The sequence below is a fragment of the Aricia agestis genome, chromosome Z (assembly GCF_905147365.1).
Source record: "Aricia agestis chromosome Z, ilAriAges1.1, whole genome shotgun sequence".
Taxonomy (NCBI): domain Eukaryota; kingdom Metazoa; phylum Arthropoda; class Insecta; order Lepidoptera; family Lycaenidae; genus Aricia; species Aricia agestis.
In genome coordinates, this window is record NC_056428.1 from 28,502,192 (window position 1) to 28,529,420 (window position 27,229).

General features: G+C 35.7%; 1 protein-coding gene across 1 annotated transcript in view; it reads right to left on the bottom strand.

Moving 5' to 3' along the window:
- Positions 1-10,470: 10,470 nt before the first annotated feature.
- Positions 10,471-27,229, bottom strand: part of LOC121738458 — a 69,324-nt gene continuing 52,565 nt past the window's right edge. Inside the window, exons 12-14 of the mRNA XM_042130516.1 lie at positions 25,249-25,508; positions 12,208-12,388; positions 10,471-10,899 (exon numbers count right to left, since the gene is read on the bottom strand). Of these exons, the coding sequence (XP_041986450.1) occupies positions 10,801-10,899; positions 12,208-12,388; positions 25,249-25,508 (540 nt within the window). The 3' untranslated portion in view covers positions 10,471-10,800. The remainder of the gene's footprint in view (positions 10,900-12,207; positions 12,389-25,248; positions 25,509-27,229) is intronic.

Consider the following 27,229-nt stretch of genomic DNA (forward strand, 5'->3'; position numbering starts at 1 on the left):
AGCTGTATAAGTATTACACTATAATCGAATGCGTAATTCATAACACCGACTATACATAAATGAAACTGTAATATCTATCCTGTGTGTAATTGTTTATTTTATGTACTTGAAACAGATTCACATATTAGCATAATGGCACAAGATTACCGGAGGGGGGGAGAGGTAGGTTGATTGTTGCCTCCAAGGCGGACTCCATGATGGCGGACAATGATATTAGCTATGTCCTCACTATTCGCTTTCGTTAACAAAGCGAAAGTAAACAGAGTCTGTTGAGCATGCGGCCCCTTACTTATTTATGTAAGTACTAGCTGTTGCCCGCGACTTCGTCCGCGTGGACTTTAGTTTATAATTGTTCCCGTACATCGATTGAGTCGTTTACGCGCAAATCAGAAAAGTCTTATATTGTGTGGGAACCGCACATTTTACCGGGACAAAATTAGTATTTCTTGTCCTTTCCCGAGACTCAAAGTATCTCCATACCAAATTCCATCAAAATATGTACTTAGATTGAATAGTTTACGCGCAAATCATAAAAGTATATTGTGCAGTAACCGTACATTTTTCCGGGACAAAATGTATCCTATGTTCTTTTTCGGGACTCAAAGTACCTTTATACCAAATTTCAGCAAAATGGGTCCAGCCATTTACGCGTAATGTCGTGACCACGCGAAATATAACGTTCCCCGCAGCTTCGCCCGTGTAAATTAGATATTTCACAGACGAATTAGTCCACAAAAAATAGCCTATGATCCTTCACGTGGTCTACTTCTTATTTGTGCCGTTTAGCGCGTTCAAACAAACAAACAAACAAACAAACCATATAACAAACTCTTCAGCTTTATAATACTAGTATAGATTTGATTTAAATATTATTATTAAATCATAAATACAACTGAGTATTTTCTGAACATTTGAAGTGCCTACCTATTGTCATTATTGATATCGAGCAAAAAAAAAAAAGAAAAAAAATTACACAATAAATAAAAAAGGAAAAATTACATGTCCGCTCTCTTTCTATCGCGTAAAAGGTACCCTTTCTGACGAAATTAAGATTGTCACCTTTTAGAAAATAAAATAATCTTCTTTTAATTACTATAGCTACTAATAGTAAACTTTTTTATAGTATTAATAAAATGTTAGTAACCCAACGTATATATATATATATATATATATATATATATATATATATATATATATATATATATATATATATATATATATATATATATATATATATATATATATATATATATATATATATATATATATATATTATAATAGTTTTATATTCGATTATAGTGTAGGAGTTGGTCAGGAATTTTTTACAACTTAAAGTTAGTAACTTGTGTTTATTTATGTGTAGTATGGGGTTTGTTTGTAACAAATTGGTTTATTTGCTATGTTTGTGTATTTTTTATCTTTTTTTGTATTTGAAAGTCTTAAATTACTTTATTGAAATATTTCTTTGACTTTTTCAACTGTTCATATTTATCTGATTAATAACGATTCTGTCACAGCGGTTAAATCAGTACGTAGATATATGCGACGAAAAAATCTTGCGCGCGCGTCAACGCTCGCTTGTGAGTCCCTTGTGATCTGCCCCTTTAAAGGGGTACTTACAGTTCGATACCTAAACGCGCGAGTGGGACAGGCCTGACCTAGCTTGAATAGCCAAGTTTTAAGTTTTGTTAAGCTCTTCCAAATCGCCTTGCAAGGAACACAGGTAAAAAAAGTCTTAATATAGTCTTAATAAAGTCTTTGAATCTTTGAATCAGGTCCAAACAAGGCCAAGACTCAAGAGTAGTTTAACTCGAAAATAGAGTTACAAGTATTTATTTACCTGCATTTACAAAAATAATATTATTAATTTCTTTCAATTAAGCAACACGTGAAATGCTCAATATTCAATTTATATCATCCAAAAAAAACTTTAACGAATATTGCTTAAACATCATCTTATAACTAAGAATATATTAATGGAAATTCTTAAAAAAAAGTAGTAATGAGTGTCACATTGACACCTTATAACTAATTGCCAACGCGTTTAAGAATGCAATCATTTTTTTTTAAATCTAAAATGGTCTCCTTTGGACCCGTTCCGTCCAAAGCCAAAATATTCAATATGAGTGTATAAGTTCAAATAATCATAAAAAGTAAAGATGTTATATAAAAACTTTTTTTATTATTACGGTATGCATTTATAACTAAAAAATAACTGTTTATTACGTTTATGATTTTAAGATGTTCCTTGTAAAGTTCATGACAAGGCCAACTATCAAATCTTTGGTTGGGCCTTATAAGGAACCGTCGGCCTTCCTAGGAATATTAGCAATATTTTAACTTCTTTTATTAGTAGGTACCATACATATTATATCCTTATAATATGACAATTCACGGTAACTTCGACACGATCGACTCGCCGCCACGCCGGTTAGTGGCCTTAGGTTTGATGGATCTAAGCCCGGGTCGCACTAGCGGCCAGGCCGCGGCGGCCATCGAAAGTATGGTGTGGCCGCAGGTCGCGTTTCGGCCAGGTGCGCGTCGTCTATGGCGGTTTCATACTAAGGTATCAATCTCGATAGCCGACCTAGTGCACGCCCGGGCTTAGAGTGTAGCAGAAATAATATGTCTTACCCTGACAATAATTACTATGAATTTTTAATAGTTGGCCTTCAAAAGAGCGTGGCCTTCCATGGGCCATGGTCGTTATGTTTGTAGTAAGTACATGACGATTTGCGAAAACCATTTACTTTATGGTCCTCATAACCACATCACATTATTTTATTATCTATTATATCTATAATTATTGTCTTCAGTCAGAAACGGAAATACTACTGAGAGAAATCACTATTACTTATTTTATTGTCACCATGTATAAAAAAATATTTATGGAACAAAGGTAATACCAACTAGCTCTTGCCCGCGACTTCGTCCTCGTTAGTAAAATGTGATAACAAAGACAATAAAAAATATACATTTAATATCCTCCTCCTTTTCGGAAGTCGGTTAAAAAGTAGCCTAAGTTACTACATTTGCAGTTATGTGCCTAAAAAAGTCCCGTTAAAATCGCTCCAGCCATTTCAGAGATTAGCCGGAACAAACAGACAGACATACAGACTAAAAAAAATTAGAAAAATTAGTAAAAAATGTTGTTTTGGTGTCTGTACCCTATTTAAAACATTCATATGCACATCTAGTAAAAAAACGGTTCTTTCAATATTACAAACAGACACTCCAATTTTATTTATATGCATATAGATGTATAGATGAGAAAAGTGTCAATTTTCATAGCTTATTCTCTCTGATGCTGGAGATGTCGATACCGAAATTTATTTTTAACGAATTTCATCTTCGAAAATGCTCGGTCCGCACTCCGCACACAATGGGTCGGCCGGCAGTCCGGTTGCGGACCGCGGTTCGCCATTCGGTGATCCCTGGTCTATAATGATAATAATTATGTTTAATATTATTATTAGTATACAAGCTGTGACAAAACTAAGTTTTAATTACTTTAGGGTGTTTATTAGTCCCCTGTACAGAGTTCACTGTGAAAGTAGCAGCGCTAAAAAGAGTAATCTTTTTGACTGTTGTATGGGAAAATTCCTGAGGGTTAGGCGCTTGCTCATACAAATTCCAAAAAAAATACTGTCTCAGCGCTGCTACTTTCACGGTGAACTTAATATAAGGGACATTATACATCCTAATATTTATCGCTTTGTTTTCTTACAGCCTGTATAATTGAAATGTCGCCCTTAGTGGTACATTACATTAGAATTTAGCAACAAATTCGACGCCACACAAAATATAGATAAGGCGCTCTCTCTAAGGCCGGTCTAAATAGTCAGTACTCAAGATGCATCTCGGTCTCAAGACGCGGTTCGGCTCTATGATTGGTCCAAATTTTGACAGCCAACCAATCACAGAGCCTGAACCGTGTTTTGAGACCGAGATGCATCTTGAGTACTGACTATTTATACCGGCCTAAGTACAAGACTTAGTACTACTTTACTACATAGGCGTTAATGAGCAGACCTCCAGGATACATCCGCTCATAGTTCTAATTGGGGTGCATGATTTAGTTTAGTTTTAATTATTTACTTTATGTTTTGTTCTTTTTAATTAACCTTAATTTTTTTTTATTTATGAACTTAATACTAACCAATGGACCACAGTAGTCCGCAATAAAGATATTTGTATTTGTATTAAGAGGATACCACAGCGGCTAGAGAAATGAAAAAAAAGTACGTGTAATATCTATAGCTGTCTCCCTTACCTCAAGCCTATACCGCAGAACGCGATAGAGACAACCGCAGAAAATCCAGAAAATCAACGATTCGTTGTCCCCTGATTCCTTCTCCAAAACTTAACCGATTTAAGTACTTTTTTCATTAAAGATTAAAAAAAGGCTTGAGCTGTGTTCCTATGTTTTGCTTTTTTTGTATAATCTATCCAAATCTGTTTTCTGGACGTTTGAACACAGTGGAAAATCTGGCCATTTTTTTGGGTTTTTGAACCTTCATATCTTATTTAATAATTAAATTATGAAAAAAAAGAAAACATAGGGACATTGTATTAGTGGCCGTAGATATTCAGGAAAAAAATTATAACTCTACTAGCATTATCCAGGGAGGAAACAGGGGACAGCGTTTGTATGGAAAAAATGGCGGTGTGGAATCCTCTTAATGTGAGTTTATCGATTTTTGAGATTTAAAAAAAAAATTACGACATCAATAACTATATTTTATTAGAATTTACAAAACATTCAATCTAAGAAGATACGATATAGTTTCGGGATGACTAGATAATAGATAGGTACACATCAAAGACAAACATTGAATAAATATTGGGTCGCAGGGACGGACCCTGTGTAGTGTGTACCAGCTAATTACCATGAAAAAGAGCATACAATTCTTCTTCTTTTTTTTTCTTTTTCGGTGGGCTGCTATTTTTCGTTATCCTCTGCCACCCTTCATGCCATCATGTGAAATAAGCATTCTCCTATGATTGACTTACATAGTTATAGAGTTTAGAATTTTTAGCCTATTTTTGGTCTTTATTGGTACGGAACCCTTCGTGTGCGAGTCCGACTCGCACTTGGCCGATTTTTTTGATCTCACTCTACCCCTTCTTTTCAAATTCTAAAACTACGCACGAAAAATATTTTACATTTATAGTCACCTAGTTATTCAAAAGTACATATACCATTTAATATAATTTTGCTACCACAAACAATTATTATAACTTATAACATAGACACGTATATTTTGAGGAGGAGAGCAAATTTATCATAATCATACCTAGACTTATTTACGACAACATTAATATCTTATCTACTATAACATTAATACCTCAAAATAATAGAGCTATAATTTTAGCCTGTAACTGTATTCACAATTTTATAATATAAGTAATAAAAACGTTGAATTTGACAATTTTAATAAGAATTTGTACGGGCTTACTCACTGGGCTGGGCTCAATCAAACCCGTGAGCACCGCTAGATGGCGCATATCCCATACAAAATCTTAATAAACGCCAAACGCGTTATACATTATACCACGTGTAACAAAACTAAGTGATAATACTTAAGGGTGAGTATATGCCCCTTGTATAGAGTTCACTCTGAAAGTAGCAGCGCCGAAAGAGCAATATTTGATATTTTGATTTATAGGTGAAAAAAATAGTTACTCTTTCAGCGCTGCTGCTTTCACAGCGAACTCTCTGTAGGGGAGCCATACGCAACTTAAAGTATTATCACTTAGTTTTGTTACACCCTGTAAAAGATAACTTTCAAACAGCGATCAGATAAATGTCGCGGTGTTCAATGTATCCCAATGATGGCTCTGCCTGAAGATGCGACCAAAGCAAAATAGATGATGTATTATTACATACCGAGTAAGTAATAAATAATTCTATAACAAAAACTAACGCGCATCCGCGTTGTTCTTGAAGCCTGGCATAATATTATTAAGTATAAAAGATTTAAAAGAGCTGGTAGAGAATGCCACAAGTTTAACGAAGCCCGCCTATTTAAATATTTGCATGAAGTGTTTTAAATAAATAAAAGTCTCTGAGTGTGAAAAGAGAAGGACAATGTTTGTTGTTTTGCTTTAGCGCCCTCTTAAGTGGAAAAGCAGGAGCGCCGTTGGGGTTTTGGTAGGTTTTTTTGCTCGTAGGCAGTCCCACATACCCCTGTGGCCTCGGGTAGTCCCAAAACACCGGTGGCGTAAACGCATTTCCCCAACGGAAGTAGAGATCAAGTAAATAAGTGTTGGATCAGCTGTGTCTTCTACAATTTAGTTAAAATATTATGAGAAAAACTATGCTAAAACATTCAGTTATTATTATTTTAGCCTAGGATACATTATAACACTGATGATTATTATTAGTATATTAATATACGTTTAACATTCAATATAAGTACCTAAATTATGTCAACATGATTTCGTAAAGCCAATGTTCATGGCTCGACACTCGAATGAAGCGCTAACGTTGTTTTTTTGCTTTTTTTTGTATTTTTTTACGTCATTTGCAATGAACACCGGCCTCAGGCATGTCCTCTAAATATTTAAATCTCTAAGTTGACCCACTATGATTGCTGCAGGTGTCGACGCGAGCTTCGATCAAATATGCGACGTAGCTTATAGAGCTAAGCCTCACGTTTGTGATAGCTTGTTATAGCCTATGTGGACGCCATTAAGCATTTGTGTACCATCCCACAAAAAAAAATACATATCGAGTTATGAATGCAATTATGCAGTTCTTTAGATCATTACAAACAAGACTGCATTCATAACCCAACAAAAAAAATGTGGGCTAGTGCACAATTGCTTAACAGTGAACATACTATATTTTGGCTATTATGGGCCAATATAGAGATTCCTCATTGTAATAATTATAATATAATTATGTGATTCCGTTATTCGGTCACACTTAATATGATCTACATAGATATTAATTAAAAGGTGCTTCGACGCTTACTTTTCCTCCGCTCCGATTACAAGAACGCCTATTTATTCGCTTGTCGAAATAAAATGCCTAGTGCCTACTCTTTGTCATCTCATTTGTTATAACGAGAAACAAGAGAGATAACGTGATATTCACAATAATGAAATAACTTTAACTGGCATTGGTGAAGGCAAGGCAAGGTGATTGGTGAAATATAGATATAGATCCTAAAGACCGACATTATCTACATACGTATATTTGGTTAAATATTTTTCCTAAATAAGAGGTACAATCGTTGTACCGTCTTAATATGTAAATATTTGTTCTTCTATTGAATAAAATATATAAAAATACATTCCGAATACGTTCTATTCTTTAGAATACAATAATTTTTATATTTGGCCAAATGCACATATTTTTCTAGTCTTTAAGTATAATATATTTTTTGGATCTTATTTTATATTTACTCTGTTTAAAAACTATATAGGTATATTAATAAAATATATAATTTATCTTCTTGAAACATTTTAAATTTTCCAGTAGGTAGATACTTATTGTACTACGAGTATAATATATGATTAGTATCTATATTATAATCTACCAACACCGATACACTGATTCTTAAACTACTAACTAAACCCAGTTTTAATTAAAAAACTGAAACCGTAAGTCTTTATAGCGACTACTACTAACATACCGACGGGTGCAAAGTAAAAAAAGTCATCTGCAATTTTGAGTTTTTCGTTTTTTTGTAGAAACTAGCTTAAAATATCATGTTCTACAACATACCAAAAACAAAAATTCAAATATCACCTTATTTTTGGTACTTTTGTCACGTAAAAGAAGACATCTACTCTTGTTTTGTGAAATTGCACGATGTAGATGCGGATAACTACCGCTGGTCGTCTATACGCGGGACGCGCGGGGGTCATGTTATGCGGCATAAGCGGCTATCTGCCATATAGCTTTTTCTACGTTGCGATTGTGATTTAGATGTCTCAATTTACTTTTGCAAATTAGTATTGTTTATTATGTTTATGAGTACCTATTTATGTTAATTCTTATTGTTAGCTATATTAATTGACTTCTAATTTGTTACTGTTATTTTTTACTGTTTTTTCATGTTCAGAAAGTCCAAAACGACTTTTTAAAGAAGTTGAAAGTTTCCAGAACATAAGTGATAGATTTATCGAGCAAAATACTGTGTTGCCCGATGAAATTATTGAACATCTTATAGAAAACCTTGATGTGTCACCGATGAAGACAAATGAATATAAGTTAACTTTGTAAGATAAGTCCCCATGATCTGAATTCTCTAGGCCAGTCACACCAGTTCACTCTCAGTCTGAAATATAAAATGATTTTGAAAATTTGTCGATCTCAGCAAATTAACAAATACGCCAACACCCTCAGAATACAGTTCATCACTTCAAGTCCGCCGCGTCCATTATCAGTATTAGATCAAAATATTATATATTCTTTTTTATTAAACAGATACTTTGATCTCATATAATCTATGACCTGCTTGAGTTTATTAACTCAAACAGGCCATCGAGTATATTGTCCCTCTCAAACTTTAAATCTTCTATAGACAACACCATTGATGCTTCTTCGGCAGTGGAGGCATCAAGTGAATGTTCTACGCCTTCCTCGTTAAACGGTAGAAAAAGACGTCAGTTAAATATTGATCTAAAGAAAAGGCGATTGAGAAATAAAGACACGTGTATTGATACGAGACGTAAATTACGACAAAATTTAGGTAAACAATTACATCAGTCCAGAAATGGTAAATTGCAACCTGCGTAACATCATATCCCGGCATTTGCAAGTTCTCGCGAAGTTTTTCTATTAACTTATCTTTGACCGGTTTTGGGATCTCTGTGATCACGAGAAGCAATTGAGAAATCGTTGAAATAAAATTTCATTTTGTGTTCTGAAGAATCGTATGCACCCCTCCGATGGTGTAAAACGTCCGGCGATGCTTATGATGTTATAATGAACCCATCATGCTTACAAGTGCCAAGTACAAAGACTTAATAAGCCTCTGCCTAAATTATAATAATTTACAACATAGTTCCTGTACTGATAATGATACTGAATAATTTTTAAATTAGTTTAAAATAATTAAAGTATTGACACAGAATTTCATTTTTGTTGTGAGAAAATACGATTTTTACTAATATTATAAATGGGAAAGTATGTTTATTTATTTATTTGTTTGTTTGTCCTTCCTTCACGCTCTAACGAAGAAACAAATCGTATTGTTTTTTGGCATAAACTTAATTGAAAGGATGAAAAGTAACATAGGCTACTTTTGGTCTTGGAAAAACATCATGTTTCTAAGGGAGCTTACGGGAATATTTGCAATTTACGCGATTTTCAAATTCCACGCGAGCGAAGCCGCGAGCAAAAGCTAGTATTTCATATTTTAACTTCCTTCTAAATCGTGTACCTTGCACCGAATCGACAACGTAGAAAAAGATATCTACGCAATTATGTTCTGAACTTGGGGTGTTTAAGATGTAAAACGTTTAACTACATATTATTTTAATAATATAACTTACTTTTAATAATAATTTTAATAATATAAAGTGTTACACTTTACGTAGTTACTGATAATCGTACTAGTAATCGGTAAAAATACTTTAATAAATATAATTTTTAATTCCCACGTAGAAACGACCAAGTGGTAGTTAACTCAGTTGTCATATTTTCAAGCGCAATGTAGATGCAGACAACTACAATATCTCGTAAATTAAACATAATTAGAAGAAATTAAATATACATGTGGATTCATTAATAAATAATGAAACAATGATGAAAATTTCAATAAATTTGATCGGAAATTGACAAAATGGGAGCATTTTTTCCTATTATGCGCTCTCCTGAAAAGTTGCTGTTTTGTAGATGACTCTTTTTACTTTGCACCCGTCGATACATACATAACGACTACTATTGTTAAATAATATCCATCTTTGAAGAAACATTCAAATCCGTCTTTGTTTCTTTCGCTGGGCCATCCATGAGTGTGACAAAATTTTGAAAATAATTCTGACCTAAACATCTGATAAAATAGGTGAGTTGTACTCGTGTAAATGTGTTGTGCAAAATTTAATACCTTAATGCCAGTGAAAACAGGTTATATTATATTCTTTACTGATATTTGGTGACCTGGAATTATTTTCGAATTCACCAGATGAGAAATAACTATTGTTTTAGTAAAATTTTTAAAATTTAATTAAAACAATAGGTAACAGTAGTATATAAAAGCGATTATTGAATAATTACGTTTTATAGTGCGGCTGTAAATAATTAATACAAGCATGATGTTGAAAGCATTTTAGCTTAGATTTACTGCGGGGCTGAAATGGTCGCTTTGAAGAATCATGATATGAATCATAATATGATTCATTTTTCTAAAATCGCAAAATGCAACTCTACTTACAATTAATTTCTGTATTTTTGTACTGATTTGACATTGACAGTTTTGACAATTCATTTGCTGAATTGATTGAGAGGAATTGCTAAATGTGAGCATTTTAGCCCCGCTGAGTTCAGTTGTGTAAGCACTAAGCGCCAATGTGAGATAAAAAGGTTTTTGTACTATTACAATAATTAGTGATGAAATTTTTCGTGTGTGTGCGCTATACGTATGATATATAACTTGTGTAGATGTATGTAGTTTAAAATATTACGGTGAGCTTAATAGGCCATCCAGTCAGCTTGTTACATAACTATCCTATTTCCTTCCTAAAAAAATACGCTGGAGAGCGTATTTTTACAACGATTATACAACAACGAACGATACAAGAATATTTAGACATTTAAGATAATATTCGTAGACATCTATTAGCTTAAGATTCTTCTTTAGCTTTCATGAAGTAAGTAAGCAGATCGATGGGCAGAGGGAAAACGATGGTGGAATTCTTCTCAGCCGAGATGGTGTTGAGGGTCTGAAAAATAATAAATATAGGTTAGACTTGAAGAAATATTTCCTCGTTAGGCTTCGTATTGTTCACTGCTTTAAGTAATATTTATTGGTGTAAGAATTAAAATTTGATTGCTTTAGAACGCAACATGTGAATTGAATTCTGACATTAAGAGGATACACCAAGGGCTAGAGAAATGAAAAAAAGTACGTGTAATATCTATAGCTGTCCCCTTACCTCAAGCCTATACCGCAGAACGCGATAGAGACAACTGCAGAAAATCAACGATTCGCTGTCCCCTGATTCCTTCTCCAAAACTTAACCCATTTAAGTACTTTTTTCATTAAAGATTAAAGAAAAGCTTGAGCTGTGTTCCTATGGTTTATTTTTTTTTTGTAAAATCTAGCCAAATCTGTTTTCTGGATGTTTGAACACTCTGGAAAATCTGGCCATTTTTTTGTTTTTGAACGTTCATATCTTGTTTAATAATTAAATTATGAAAAAAAAGAAAACATAGGGACATTGTGTCCATAGATATTCAGGAAAAAAATTACAACTCTACTAGCATTATCCAGGGAGGAAACAGGGGACAGCGTTTGTATGGAAAAAAGGGCGGTGTGAACTCTTAAGCAATACCGCTTCTTCTCTGTAAGGCTGCGTTTTCATTAGAGCTGCGTTGCGAGGTAAGTATGTGTTTTAAATCCAATAGAACTGCAGTCAGGAAAATGAAGCGGATTGTGGATCGGATAGAAATGCGATCCACAAAAACCCATTCGTTGCTTGGGAGGTTCAAGGGAAATGCACCCTAATGAAGCTGTTTGAAACAATTAAATAGAAGTCTTTGGTTTGAAATTCTATTTGCAACCAGGAGCCGCTATGTAGCCTTAGGGCCTATCGTGTCAAACTGCTGTCATATGTCACGATATAGCTGTCATGTGTCACGATAATATGCCTATTTGACACGATAGACACCAAATGGCGGACCGCGGTTCGCACCCGGACCGACCCATTGTGTGCGGACCGAGCATGTTCGAAGATGAACTTCGTTAAAAAATAATTTCGGTCTCGACGATGTCTCGATATACTGATGAACATGTAGCAACAAAAATTGTCACTTTTCTCATTGATACAAAGTACAAATACCTTTGTAATTTCCGTAATTACATTTGTTTTTTTTTTAAATGTGTGGACCGCGAAGGTCATTTTATTTCTTAAATCGGACCCCGAGCGAAACTAATTGGTGACCCCTGCGATAGACCCTAAGGCTACATAGCGGCATCTAGTGGCAAATATAATTTCAAACACCCTCATTGTACTAAAGGAGTTACTTACTTGCAAGTAACGTAGCTGCAAAGCGGCGGGGCTGTCACCGATCACTTCGGAAGCTTCGCGCAGGGCCCTAGAAGCCTTCTGCTCTCCCTCAGCAGCGATCACCTTGGCCCTGGCCTCACGAGCAGCTTCAGCCTCAGCAGCCATGGCGCGTTGGAGTTGCACCGGGAGACGGACGTCCTTGCTGGATATCATATTTTCACATTTTAATACCACGGGCTCATAGAAAACTGGAGTGAAACAGCGCTTGCGCTGTGTTTCGCCGAGTGAGTGAGTTTACCGGAGGCCCAATCCCCTACCCTATTCCCTTCCCTACCCTCCCCTATTTCCTTCCCTTCACTTCTTTACCCTCCCCTATTACCCCATTCCCTCTTAAAAGTCCGGCGACGCACCTGCAGCTCTTCTGATGCTGCGAGTGTCCATGGGCGACGGAAGTTGCTTTCCATCAGGCGACCCGTTTGCTCGTTTTGCCCCCTCATTTCATAAAAAAACATAAGTATTCATAAATATCAGAGAAATTTATTCGTAGGCAAAAAAACGGTTCTGCCGCCTGCGTCTAGCAGGCTACTTATGTTAATTCAGTTGTCGAAAGACCAAATTACATCCATCCACCATCTGAATATAAATCAACTTCTCTGCTAGTACATCATAAAAATCACATAAGTTCCATAACAGTATTTTTTAATTTTTTAATTTTTATTAAGTATTAATAAAAATTAAAAAATTAAAAAATACTGTTAGGTTCCGATTCTGAGACATGAACCACGAAGAAGTTTCCTACGTAAAACTTTTTGAAAAGTACAGCTATCCCAGGATTTTATTTTGCACGGGCGAATTGTGGGAAAATTATTATAGTTAACATGATTATAGTGGCGAACAAAATATATCTAGGGTTTTTCGTTGTAACGAATTCAACCCAGGGTTAACTTTATCCCAGTTAAGACTGATTAAATATGATGAAAAAGTAGCAATTTCCCCGTTTTGTTCACTCAAGAGTTAATTAAATGCAAGCACACTTTGGCTATGAATTATTAACCTTGCTCTATTGTAGCCGTTCTATGCAGCAAATTAAGCTGAAATTTACAGCTCTGCCCATTTTACCTGATGTATTTTAGTGTTGTGAATGGTACTCGTATCATAGGCAGATGATGATTAATCAACTATTAAGAAAATTAAAGTAATAACAATAATTATTATTGTATTAAGGTACAAGTTGGAACCGAGCGACACGCGACAACTGCAGACGGCGTGTCGTCGCGACACTACTGGTTTCTATGTATTTCTATGAAATACCCTCCGCAGCTAGCGACAAGTTGGAAGCCAGCTACATGAAGCGGCAGCAGACGATGGGTCGTCGCGACACTACTGGTTTCTATGTATTTCTATGAAATACCCTCCACAGCTAGCGACAAGTTGGAAGCCGGCTACATGAAGCGGCAGCAGAAATGTCGTCATGACACTACAGGTACTGTATTTGAGATACTCGAAGTATCTCAAATACATAGAAACCTGTAGTCCCGGGAAAACACATAGGACACTTTTTATTCCCGGGAAAATGTACGGATTCCGTGCGATAAACTAATTTTGGCGCAACGGAGTTGTACTACACAACTCCGTTGCGCCAAAATTAGTTTATCACCACTTACTGATAAGTGCCGTATTCGGCTATCCACAACTTATCTGACAGATTATACTCCATCTGTCAGACAAGTTGTGGATAGCTTATCCTAGAGCCTATCAGGCCCTATAAGCTTCGCTCTCCCATCTTTAATCACTACGAGTGTGTACAATAACCCATAAAACATTTATAATATTTTTTTATTCACTGTTCACTTTGATACGAATATAAATATTTCAAAGTACTTTATTTTTCTCAGAATTATTATAACATGTTTATTTCAATAAGCCCCTAGCGAGCGTTGTCAGGGCTACTAATCCTCTTTAAGCGGATTTCGATTTTATTATACCTAATTTAATGTTAATATGATTGGAATAATAAGACTGCGAGATGAATATTTAAAAATACAGCAAATTTTCCACGTGCCATGCTCGGCACGAGTGGGCTGTCTCGACCGGATTAATGCCACGGCCTCACAGCTAACCGCCGTAATGGCGCATTTTCACTGGTCGATAGGGGCCCGCATGCGGGGGTGCAGGAGATTTCTGAAGCGCATGCCACGACCAATGAAAATGTGCCATTACGGCGGTCAGCTGTGAGGCCGTGGCATTAATCCGGTCGAGACAGCCCACTCGTGCCGAGAATTCTCCATTACCCCTTATTTTATCGCCATGGGGGTTGAATTTATCAAAATCCTATTTAAGAGAACGTCTTTAGCATAGTACCTCTAATCTTTAATTCAGTTCAATCAGTCGAAAATCTAAGAAGATTTATACTTTCGTCCCTATTTTATCCCCTTAGCGGAGGAATTTATCAAAATCCTTTCTTAGGGGATGCCCACGTCATGGTAGCTTTGTGCATGTGCAAAGTCTCAGCCCCATCGGTTTCATATTGACAAAGTTTCATACAAACTTTCATCCCCTTGGGGGTAGAATTAATCAAAATCCTTTCTTAGCGGATGCCTACGTCATAATATCTTCTTGTATGCCAAACAGCCCGATCCGTCCAGTGGTTTGGGCAGTGCGTTGATAGATCACCATGTCAGTCACCTTTGAGTTGTATACAGGGTGTGACAATAACAAGTGAGAATACTTTAGGGTGTGTACGTGTTCCTTGTAGAGAGTTCACTGTGAAAGTAGCAGCGCTGAAAGAGCAATTTTTTTTGCTGGGGAATGGGGAAACTCGCGACGCTCGAGCCCTTGCCCATACAAAAGTGAAAAAAAATGTTGTCTTTCAGAGCTGCAACTTTCACAGTGAACTCTGTACAAGGAACACGTACGTACACTCTAAAGTATCATCACTTATTTTTGTTACACACTGTATATGCAGCGGTCAAAGAACTATAATATCTGGGTCAAAGGGGTCAATCAATACAAAATTTTACTGACAACAACTGTCGTAATATTGTCGTGCGTGTAGCGTATTAATTATTTTCCTATCTATTTTACGGTTTACCTGACATTGTAAATAAGTTCTACATTGTATAAGTTTGTTAAAAGTAATAATACTATAAAACTAGAAATTCTGCGAAAACCAAACACGAGTTTGTTTAGACACAACAAATTTCTAAATCGCATGTCATATTTTCACGCATTAAGTGTTTATTTTGTTATGTGAAAAAAATATTTAATTCTTTTTTTTATTTTATTAGCCTATAGTGTCCCACTGCTGGGCAAAGGCCTCCCCCAGGATCTAATTCTATTGAGAAACTTTTAATTATTATTATTTCATGGCTACGCAGCTGTTGTACGCTACGCGCTTTATGCTCGAATACGGATGCAACTTGTCGCCCCCGACCGTACAAAGAGATATTTAAACAATTATCAGAGATTCCTGATTTTGAAACTTCGTTTGTGCATAAAATGATATTTTTGTCTTTACTAGGACTCAAAGTGTCCCTAATTGGTATAGTTATGTCTATTATTGTTATCGTTTAGCCTCGCAAACTAAAAGAGAAGAATTAAGACCTATTCATGCCCTAGACCTATTCATGCCCTATGTTTCTTTTGTAAATTAAAACTTATGAGAGGACAAAGACTGGACCTCAAGCTCAAGCTTACATTCCTGGACTACGGAATACAAGCTGGAGACGAGGTCTGAGCTGCTTCCTGCTCACCTAAGACTGCTCCGAATATTGAGTCTCAGTTCCCCATCCACAATAATCAAATAGGCGGATTAACCCTTATGGTCAATCATTATTTTATCGAACGTGTAGTAGCATTCGACATAAAATAAAACATAATGATAAGTGAAAATAAAAAATGAAGATGTTTTTTTCCAAATCTCTTAAAAAGTAACACTTTTGAACCACGGTTCGGAACTAACCCGGCGAGAAGAACCGGCGTAAGTAAATTGCACATTTATTTTCAAATCTCTTTGGTAAAAGTATGTAAAAATGTGTTACATATTTTATTTAGTTTCTCAAACTTTCGGATCCACGAACCCCTGTTACAATTTCCAGGTAACCGCGAACCCCCTGCCGTCGAATGGCGAACCCCTAGGGGTTGGCGAACCCTACTTTAAGAAACCTTGACTTAGAAAATCAGTTTCTTCGAAATAAGCCCTAAGTATATAACAAGGCACGTTGCCATTTTGTGAATTGTGACAACACATAAATTGTGCGTGAAGGGTTTACGGGCAATTGCTACGGAACCGATAAATTACTGGAGCGCACTGCTCGCAGTTGCCGCAGCTACCAAATATATAGGTTCTTGATAAAATTATCAATATATTTAATTATAAAGATAATATTATTTGATAGCTGTTAAGCATTTGCATCGCAGAACTCAACAATTTTTTCTATAAGTAAATATACAAATGCTTATCAGCTACCAAATGTATTATATAGTAGGTAATTGATAATGTTATCAACATATTTATTAACCCACATCATATTTTTGTTGAATTATGAATACAGACTGCATTCATAACTAGTAACTACAGTAAAATAATATAATATTCTTCATCCTGGCTAACAGGACTTTCAGTGGGGGATTATATGGTGGGCCAATGCCCGTCTTTTTATAGTCCTAGTAACGTGCGTGGATGTAGACGTACCATCGAGAAATTGATCCATAGGCAGTTGACGGACCTACGTCATTTGGTCGGATATAATGTCAACTTAAGAGTTGATTTAGAACGCAACGCGCCGCGTAGATGCATTTCTTGTACTGAAAGATTTCAATTGCGTGAGAAGAAATCTGTCAAATCCATACAAATGCATCTATCTACGCGTCGCGTTGTGGTCTGAATTGACATCATATACAGGGTGTAACAAAAATAAGTGATAATACTTTAGGGTGTGTACGTGTTCCTTGTAGAGACTTCACTGTGAAAGTAGCAGCGCTGAAAGACGAAAAAATTTTTTCACTTTTGTATGGGCAGGGGCCCGAGCGTCACGAGTTTCCCCATACAAAAGTGAAAAAAAAAGTTGGTCTTTCAGGGCTGCTACTTTCACAGTGAACTCTCTACAAGGAACACGTACACATCCTAAAGTATTATCACTTGTTTTTGTTACACCCTGTATATGACGTCGGTTTGCCAATACGTAGCCATAAGACGTAGACCTCCACCACCTGCCTCTGAATCAACTTCTCTAATAGTACATAAGAATATATTTAAGTTACCAGGTAATAACACTTTCATGCCCGTTCGAAAGATAATCTAAATCGGTTTAGTGGCTTTTCCAGGATAAAAAGTATCCAGTGTTCTTTCCCGAGAAACAATGTAGCCGCATACCAAATATCATTGAAATCAGTTAAAAGCATAAATCATTCCCGTGAGCTTTCCTGAGACTCAAAATTATCTGCATACCAAATTTAATCAAAATCGGTTCAGCTGTTTGAGCGCAAAATAAAAAACTTTATTACGCATTGACCGTACAATGTCTCAAGGTAAAAATTATTTTATGTCCTAATGAGAGTCAAAATATGTGCGCACCAAGTTTAATCAAAATCGATTCAGCGGTTTAGGCGCAAATCATTTTTAGGATTTCGTATCCAAAGGGTAAAAACGGGACCCTATTACTAAGACTTCGTTGTCTGTCCGTCTGTCTATCCATCTGTCTGTCCGTCTGTCTGTTCGTCCGTCTCTCTGTCCAGGCTGTATCTCAAGAACCGCTGTAGCGGTTCTTGAGATACAGCCTAGCTGTAGCTAGACTTCTGAAATTTTTACATATTGTGTATATCTGTTGCCGTTATAACAACAAATACTAAAAACAAAATAAAATTAATATTTAAGGGGGCCCCCATACAACAAACGTGATTTTTTCGGCCTTTTTCGCTCTATGTCAATAATGTCAAGTGGTAGGCACTTGAATTTTTCACACATTCTTTTGTTATATGTGTACTTTAATATTTAATTAATAATAATATTAAAATAAAATGACAATTTAAGGGGGGCTCAATACAAAAAATACAATTTTTAGCCTATTTTTGATCTGCATCGGTACGGAACCCTTCGTGCGCGAGTCCGACTCTAACTTGGCCGATTTTTGTTTATCACATGGGTATCGTGGCTTTTTCCCGGATGTAAAGTATTCTATATCCTTTCCCGAGACATAACGTATCTGCATACCAAATATCATCGAAATCCATGTAGCGGTAAGCAGAAATCATTTTATTGAATGAATTGGGAAACGTAATTATTTTCGGAATAAAAATGATCCTATGTCCTTTCCCGGGACTGAAAGTATCTCCATACCAAATTTCAGAAAAATCGGTTCAGCGGTGTGGGCGTGACGAGGTAATTTTATAACATTTTGTTAAAATAACACATTATAATGTGATAAATGACATAGGACAATTATGCATTATTAATGCTAAATGTAATAAGCCCTTAGATAACAATTTAGCATCAACCATTTTTATACTTTTTCTCTTAAAACTGAATGTAAAATTAAAATGAAAAATTTAACCTTTCTGTTTGTAAAGAATTTGTGATATTGTAGATGAAACGATACGGGACAAAAAGGTTTTTAAGCAACATTTTACACAAGCTGCACATTGATTTTTATAAGTTGATATTATAAGCAACATTTTACACAAGCTGCACATTGACTTTTATAAGCTGATATTATAAGCAACATTTTACACAAGCTGCACATTGACTTTTATAAGCTGATATTATAAGCAACATTTTACACAAGCTGCACATTGACTTTTGCTGATATTATAAGCAACATTTTACACAAGCTGCACATTGACTTTTATAAGCTGATATTATAAGCAACATTTTACACAAGCTGCACATTGACTTTTATAAGCTGATATTATAAGCAACATTTTACACAAGCTGCAAATTGACTTTTATAAGCTGATATTATAAGCAACATTTTACACAAGCTGCACATTGACTTTTATAAGCTGATATTATAAGCAACATTTTACACAAGCTGCACATTGACTTAAATTATAAGCTGATATTATAAGCAACATTTTACACACGCTGCACATTGACTTTTATAAGCTGATATTATGAGCAACATTTTACACAAGCTGCACATTGACTTAAATTATAAGCTGATATTATAAGCAACATTTTACACACGCTGCACATTGACTTTTATAAGCTGATATTATAAGCAACATTTTACATAAGCTGCACATTGACTTAAATTATAAGCTGATATTATAAGCAACATTTTACACACGCTGCACATTGACTTTTATAAGCTGATATTATGAGCAACATTTTACACAAGCTGCACATTGACTTAAATTATAAGCTGATATTATAAGCAACATTTTACACACGCTGCACATTGACTTTTATAAGCTGATATTATGAGCAACATTTTACACAAGCTGCACATTGACTTAAATTATAAGCTGATATTATAAGCAACATTTTACACACGCTGCACATTGACTTTTATAAGCTGATATTATGAGCAACATTTTACACAAGCTGCACATTGACTTTTTCGAAACGTGTTAAAGGTATTGCAGGTTGTAATTTAATATGTAAAGCAAACTATTTTTAGGTATACAGTTATTGACTTTTCATTAAAATAAAATATTTAAAAATTACAGAACATTTTCACTTGGAATATGGCCATGGACAAGAATTTTCCTTTTAAAGCTGTCACAAGAATATTGATTGACTAATGACTGGGCTTCGACTGTTTGTCGGTCATTGTTTATGTAAGTTGTATACTTTTAAAAAGTAGTAGGTAAACTAAACATGAATAAAATATAATATTTCAAAAATTTCCCTAACTTTTCATAACTATAGTACGCCCGCAATTCCGTTGTGCCCAAATTCGTGTGTCGCGCGGGAACCGTACATTTTTCTGAGATTAAAAGAAACCTATATGTTCTTTCTTGGGACTTAGATGCGGTTTGGGCATGAAGAGGTAACAGGAAGACAGACACACTTCACATTCGCATTTATAATATTAGTTTAATATTAGTCCCGAGTTCCGACGAAATATTGACCTAAGGGCGTTTGTGCACTACACGGAATTTTACCATCCGGCGCGGCGCGGCATCTCGATTTCCTACCTTATTTATATGGCAAACGTGAAAGTTATGAACGCCGGACGGTAAAATTCCGTGTAGTACACAAACGCCCTAAGGGTCAATTCAGACCGCAACGCGACGCGTAGATGCATTTGACATTAATTTTAAATTAGTATGGATTTGACAGATTTGCAAGACGTCTCACGCTGACGACATCTGTCAAATCCATACAAATTTAGGTCGCGTCGCGTCGCGCCTCGCCTCGTCACGTTGCGGTCTGAATTGACCCTTAGTCGTTCAGATTATAATGATACGAAATTGTCCCAAGACAATGACATGAGCTTTCCGGGCTTTGGCTAGGCTTTAGCAGATAAGTGACGATCGCTCAGAATTGCTATTTCGAATTATTATTTTATCACTCCATTTCGTTCACAATATTATGTACGAATTAAATGCATACGATGATTTATTTATTTTAAAAACTTTATGCACATAAAAAGTACAAAAGTGGACTTAATTGCCATTAGGCATTAAGTCCACCTTTGTACTTTCTGTATCTACCGGCCAACCTTCGGGCGATACAGGAACAAAATAATGTGTATTTATTATTAAATGTGAAGAAGTTTTTGCTAGCGATTCCAGTGAGCTGTGAAAAGCCGATGGTTTTGTTAGGCGATAAGCGACCAGCCATATTGAAAATCGATTTACCAGGTTCCCATAAGAATACATAATACACGAGACAAATTGTTAACCACCTCACTAGTAGGAATATATTCACAGAGAATAACTTATAGAAAATTGTTTTTCTGTCGCAAATCGCAATATTATAAACGATATATAATAGCTCCCACACCGGTTTCGGTGACGGTTTCATTGAAACCAGGCCAGCTACGCAGGAGTAATTTTATAGTCCCCAAGTGTGTGCGCAGTACACACTTGGGCACTCTCTATTCCTTTACTCTCATAACCCAGTGGGACGGCAGACCGACACGACCGGCGAGAGATCAGGCGCAGGACCGACTTTTTACATGCCCATCCGACGCATGGATCATCTTACTTGTCAGACAATCAGGTGATCAGCCTGCATTGTCCTAACCAAACTTGGAAATAACATGTTTCCAACGCGGGAATCGAACCCACGATTTCCGAGTCAAGAGCCGCGCTCTGTACCAATAGACCACGGAGGCGTTTTTTGATAATAAACAACGATATACTCACTGTCAAGGGCGCATTCAGTCGTGCGCGTTTTTTCACAAACCATGCAGTAGTAAACGCGCACGTTCGAAGTTTCGAACGCGCCGTATAATATATTAAGGCGCGTAATATATTTGCAGACTACAGTGATGTAATAAATGCCCATTAGTAAGTGGAAGTATCCGAATGATATATAAATTATGTATGTAATTAAAAAGAAAATGTTTAGTAATTCTCTGATAAAGAAAAAGTGGTCAACTTTCCCTGCCTGTGGAAAGTTTCGAAGAATATATTATTATGATATTTATTTTTATGCTTCAATAGGTCTTCCACCTAACCATTATTTTAATGAACATTGTGGGGAAAATAGTTATTACATTGTACAAAAACATAATATTTACTTACTTATTACAAAAATCGAAACTTTATTTATAGAATTGCTATTAATGGTTGACGATATATTTTTTTTATACAAAACAAACACTACGTTCGTGACCACTAACAAAACAAATACAGGAACATGAAACCCTGGAAATTATTAACTGAGCTAGGTTCTATTGTGGACCTATTCCAATATAGAAAACTATTTCATATTACGAAGACCTATTTATATTCATACAAAGTATATAACAAAACAAAGAGATAATTCTTTAGTGTGTATGAGTCCCCAGTCTATACCTACTCCTTCAGTTCACTGTGAAAATAGCAGCGCTGAAGGAGCAACATTTTTGTGATTCATGTCATGACGCTGTAAAATGATTCACATGACGGAGAAAGTAGTGTATGGGTCCCCACTTGGTACTTTAGGGGTGTATGGTTCAGAAAAACAGACTCTATATAGAGTCTGTTGTGAAAGTGGCAGTGCTGAAAGAGTAAATTTTTTTTCATCTCCGTATGGAAAAATTCATGACGCGCTGGCACTTGCCATACAGCCATACAAATCACAAAAAAAATTTGCTCTTTCAGCGCTGCTACTTTCACAGTGAACTCTATAAGGGACACATACACACTTTAAAGTATTATCACTAAGTTTTGTTACACTCTGTAAAGATCTATGTATTCCGACTATAAAATCATATAACTTATCTACATATTATATAAAATTCTCGTGTCACGGTGAACTCCTCTGAAACGGCTCGACCGATTTTCGTGAATTTGAGCTAGCATATATTGAGAATCAGACAACATCTACTTTTTATATTGATAAGTGCGTTTGTTGAATAAATAATAGTAAAATTTAAATTATTATAACTCGAGAATGACGGCGACCATGGTTTGTGCGACGGAATAGCGATGGAAGTTACCATGGTGACATACTTATTTAATCACTTTAATAAAATAATATGGGCGAAATGCTTTATAATATGACAAAACAACATTTGACGGAACAGCTAGTTTTTATATAAGAGCGGAATCATTTCTTGATTCGGTTCGTGCCTGTGCATTATAATTGGCTCTTAAATCAAATGAAAGTCCTTGAATAGTATTTTCAAATTAAACTTGATTTGTATTTGTGTTATGTTAAGCACTATGTAAAGAAACGAATTGATTATTATTCGTTTATGTATCACATTATCCGTTGTTTCTTATCGCCTTCGATACTGTAATGTTTTCGAGGAAACTGAATAATATAACCACAATATAACATGAATCATCAGAGGAAAAGACGTATCGAAGCCAGAGGGTGGACGTAATTTGGTCATGTCAATGTTCGTGACCGTGGTGATGTGTTGGATTGGCGTGACATACGACCATGTCACGTAGTTTCATCTGCTTATGAATCTATTTATTCAATGTCCGATCGAAGGAAGATCAGAGCCTGTAACCAAGATATTTTCTTTCTCGCTTCTTTATAGAATCTCCGATCAAAATGCATCAAATTGACATTACACGAGTCGAACGTTAACGTCATATTAACGAACGCTTATTGTCAACTTCATACATTTTGATCGGCGATTCTATAACGAAGCGATGAAGAAAATATCTTGGCTAAAGGGTCTACCACTACCACCTTATTGCCAAGAAATGAGGCCGAAAAGTAAATAGATCTGTCGTTTACTGTACATTGATGAAACTTATGTCTGTTTTATAATAATAATAATGTCTATGGACGCTTCACACCACGTCAGTCTGGCACCGTGCTAAGTACCTAAAGGACTTGTGTTACTGCTGTTGTTATTTTAGATATTATTTTTATATATTATTTAAGATTTTAAATATAATATGATATATAATATCATATATTTAATACACATCAATGAGCCAGGAACATTGTAAATTTAAATTTAAGTAAAAAAATAATACACTTAGGCACAGGGATCTAGGTTAAACTAAACTCTGGTCTAACTCATAATACTAGAGATCGCCCAATGGTCAAAATTCGACCTTACTTGCAACGACATTAGGACTACTACCTATATTTTGTAAAAAATATTGACTTCATCATAGTTTTTTTCAATGATATTCTATGTTACTAACGTAACTAGATTGGAAGTTTACGGTAGCAACGCGTTGCCACTTCGAAGATGCCTGCAGGCATATCTCACATACTTATTGACATAACGAATATATGACTTGACATTGTCTTTTGAACAAAAAAGTGGTTACGCATTTCTGAGAATCTTTTGTAAGACATTGCTACTCTAGTATTTTAGAAACTCATTGGTTTTTTTCAATTCTTGTCCCTGGGACTCAGCTGACCTCAGACTGGCCGTTTAAGCATTGTCTAATAGTATCTAAAATTAAATAAAAAAAAAACAATAATCCATTTTCAATTTGTCAACTTGTTGTCAACAGACTCCAACCATAAATAAAAGAGTATAATCTGTCACTCAAAAATCTGTCATTTTTCCTAGTAGTAGTGTCGTAGTGAGTGTAACGTTTTATTTGTTAAAAATATATATGATAAAAGCATAATTTTAAAATAATATTAGCTCGATGCACTCCTTCACCATATAAACTATAACTGTGCAAAATTTCATTCACCTACGTTTCCCCATTTTTCGTAAAAAGGGTTGCAAAGTTTTTCTCTCACGTATTAATATATAGATTATATCTGTTTTATCAACATAGTGTGTCATATTTAACATATAAAACGTGATAATATCTAATTCAGACCAGAGTATTTAGTCAAAATGCAATCGCTAGTTTCGACAGCGAAGTTAGATGTCAAAAATGTATGGGATTTGACATTAACGCATCGCAAGCGCCATGACGCTAATGATTTCACCAAAGAAACTGAATGCGCTTAGTGCACTAAACGGGTTTTAAACGTATAAACGCGTTTAAACACCGAATTGCATTTTACCAACATAAACTAAACGCCTTTTAGGCAAAACCAAGTTTTATATTTTAAACGCCCGGTGTTCGAGGTTTAACTTCCTAAAACCCGTTTAAGTCCTGTCAGTGTAGTGTCATAGCGGAACAAAAAACATAGGCGAAAGAAATGTCAACATGACAGTTTTGGCAGATGGATTTGGTTAGATTATGTATCGTTTCTTGCTATTTTGTTGATAAAATAACGTGATAAGGCGCCAAAATTATGAAAACATGTAAAATTATCGCGCGTATGTAAAATTAACCTAAGCTTCGATTTCTTAATCGCGATTAAGAAGAAGATTGTGAAATCCATTTGAAAGAAAAATGTGAATGGTGAAATCGCCCCAAAGCGAATTTATGTTAAATCCCACACATTTTCACAGTCATCTAACTTCGCTATCGAAACCAGCGATTGCATTCTGACTTTCTGCGCACATAGCTACGAGTACTCACATCTCAACGCGTTCCACCTTGATGCCCCAAGCTTCGGTAGCCTCGTCTAGAGAGATCTGCATATTGCCGGAGATAGTCTCGCGCTCGCTCAGGATCTCGTGCAGGGGTCGGGTGCCCATAGTATTCCTTAGGGTGGTCTGGGCCAGGAGACGGGTGGAGTGATGAGCGTTCTCCACGTTCGCGATCGATATGGTGGCGTTGTGGACGCGGTAGTAGACCACGGCGTCCACGGAGACAGTCACGGAGTCCTTGGTCAGGACCTGTTGAACATTAGTACTTCGTGAAGGTAATCTATAGCTAAGTTAATCAAGGTAAGTTCGGATACAGGGTAAGTCCGGTTAGTTCAAGTAAATAATTAAGAACTACTGGGCCGGTTTTAATGTTTAAATATGGCAAAGATAATATACACGGGGAAGGACTATTTTTTGTGGGAAAATGTACAGTTCCTAAATTCGTTATTTACGTGGGCGAGAAACCTGTATTATGATGAATGTCTTAGATGGTCTAGGAACGAGCCGTTAACTCTTTTTCTTGAGATTATACTGACTTGGAGTTAAGTTTTAATGCGACGTGCTACTGCATTGTTCGGCTAATTTGAAAGTATCAGAGTTTTTGCACTTGCCTAGTACCAGCTAATACGTTTCTTAAGACGCCTGAAAAAAACTAGAAAAATATAACAAATCATTGTATAGCCATTCTTGTAACATTTGTAACTATTTTTTTCAGCAAGGAGGATAATATTTTATTTGCTAGTTGCAGCATTTATTAAAAGTATAAAAAAATAACTTTTATCTTTTCAATAATCAATACCTACGTTTTAATAGGTATGTTATATAAAATAAGTTTAATAAACGTAATTAGCTTTGTAGAAGATAATATGATCTGAGTTCCAACTAATAACTACTTTCAGTATTTAACTCGACTGAAATACTTTTAAACTTCAAAATGAGTCAGTTAGTTAATCGAAGTTGAGAGTTTTTATGAATTCTACGAGGTAAAAACATGTTTAAAATATATTCTGATAATATTTAAACATGTTTTTTATATTTTATGATTATGATAAAGCTATCCCACAAATTTCAGTAGAGGTGGCTGGTTTCATTTAGTCCAGCTGCGGGCTGTTGTCACTTTTATAGTGCCTTAGTATGTGATCATTGCTATAGAGATATTATTGTGTGTGGCTAGGCTTCGTTTAGAATTATAGACCAACCCAGCTCGGTAGCTGTAGTCATTTTTATAGTGTTTTAAGCTGGGTCCGCATACGATTTCCGAATTCGTTTTCCGTATTCGGAATTCCCGCACAAGCGCAAAAGCAAACTTCGGAAAACGAATTCGGAAATCGTATGTGGAAAACGTGTGTATGCGCCACACTTAGTCTGTGCGCAACGCAAAAGTCATTACCCGGTTTACTCTCATAAATAAATAAATAAAGTACGTAGTCATAAGTCATAACCTTCCTAGATTGGCTGCTAACTTCCTGGATAGCTAACCTATTGGTCAGCCATGGCCAAGGTGTGGTATTCTTGCCCATCAGATGCCTCATCTTCCTCATTATCCTTAACAATTCTTCGAAACGAATTCTTTGAAACGAAATTGTTCATTGTTAAATTTTTTTCAGAATACCTACACCTAAAAGTCAATGATTTGTCTACTCAATTTTTAGATTTTTGGGGGCGGTACCAGCCAACATAAAAATGAGTATTCTGTATCAAGGATTTTAGCGATTTTTGGGGCTGGCACCGACTTCAAAAGTGTGATTATTCATAAGCACACAAAATTTCATCAAAAACTGATTAGCAGTTTCTATATTAAATTCTCGTATATGGCAAAACATCGGGCCCCCGTAAGGGCTACTGACGCCTGTGTGCAAAAAAAGGATTTTAGCGCCCCTTTAGGCAAATTTTTTGGGTTCTTGGTTTTAGCGCCCCTAAAGATGGCGATTTGGCGCCCCTAGAGGATGGCGCCCGTGTGCATTGCACAC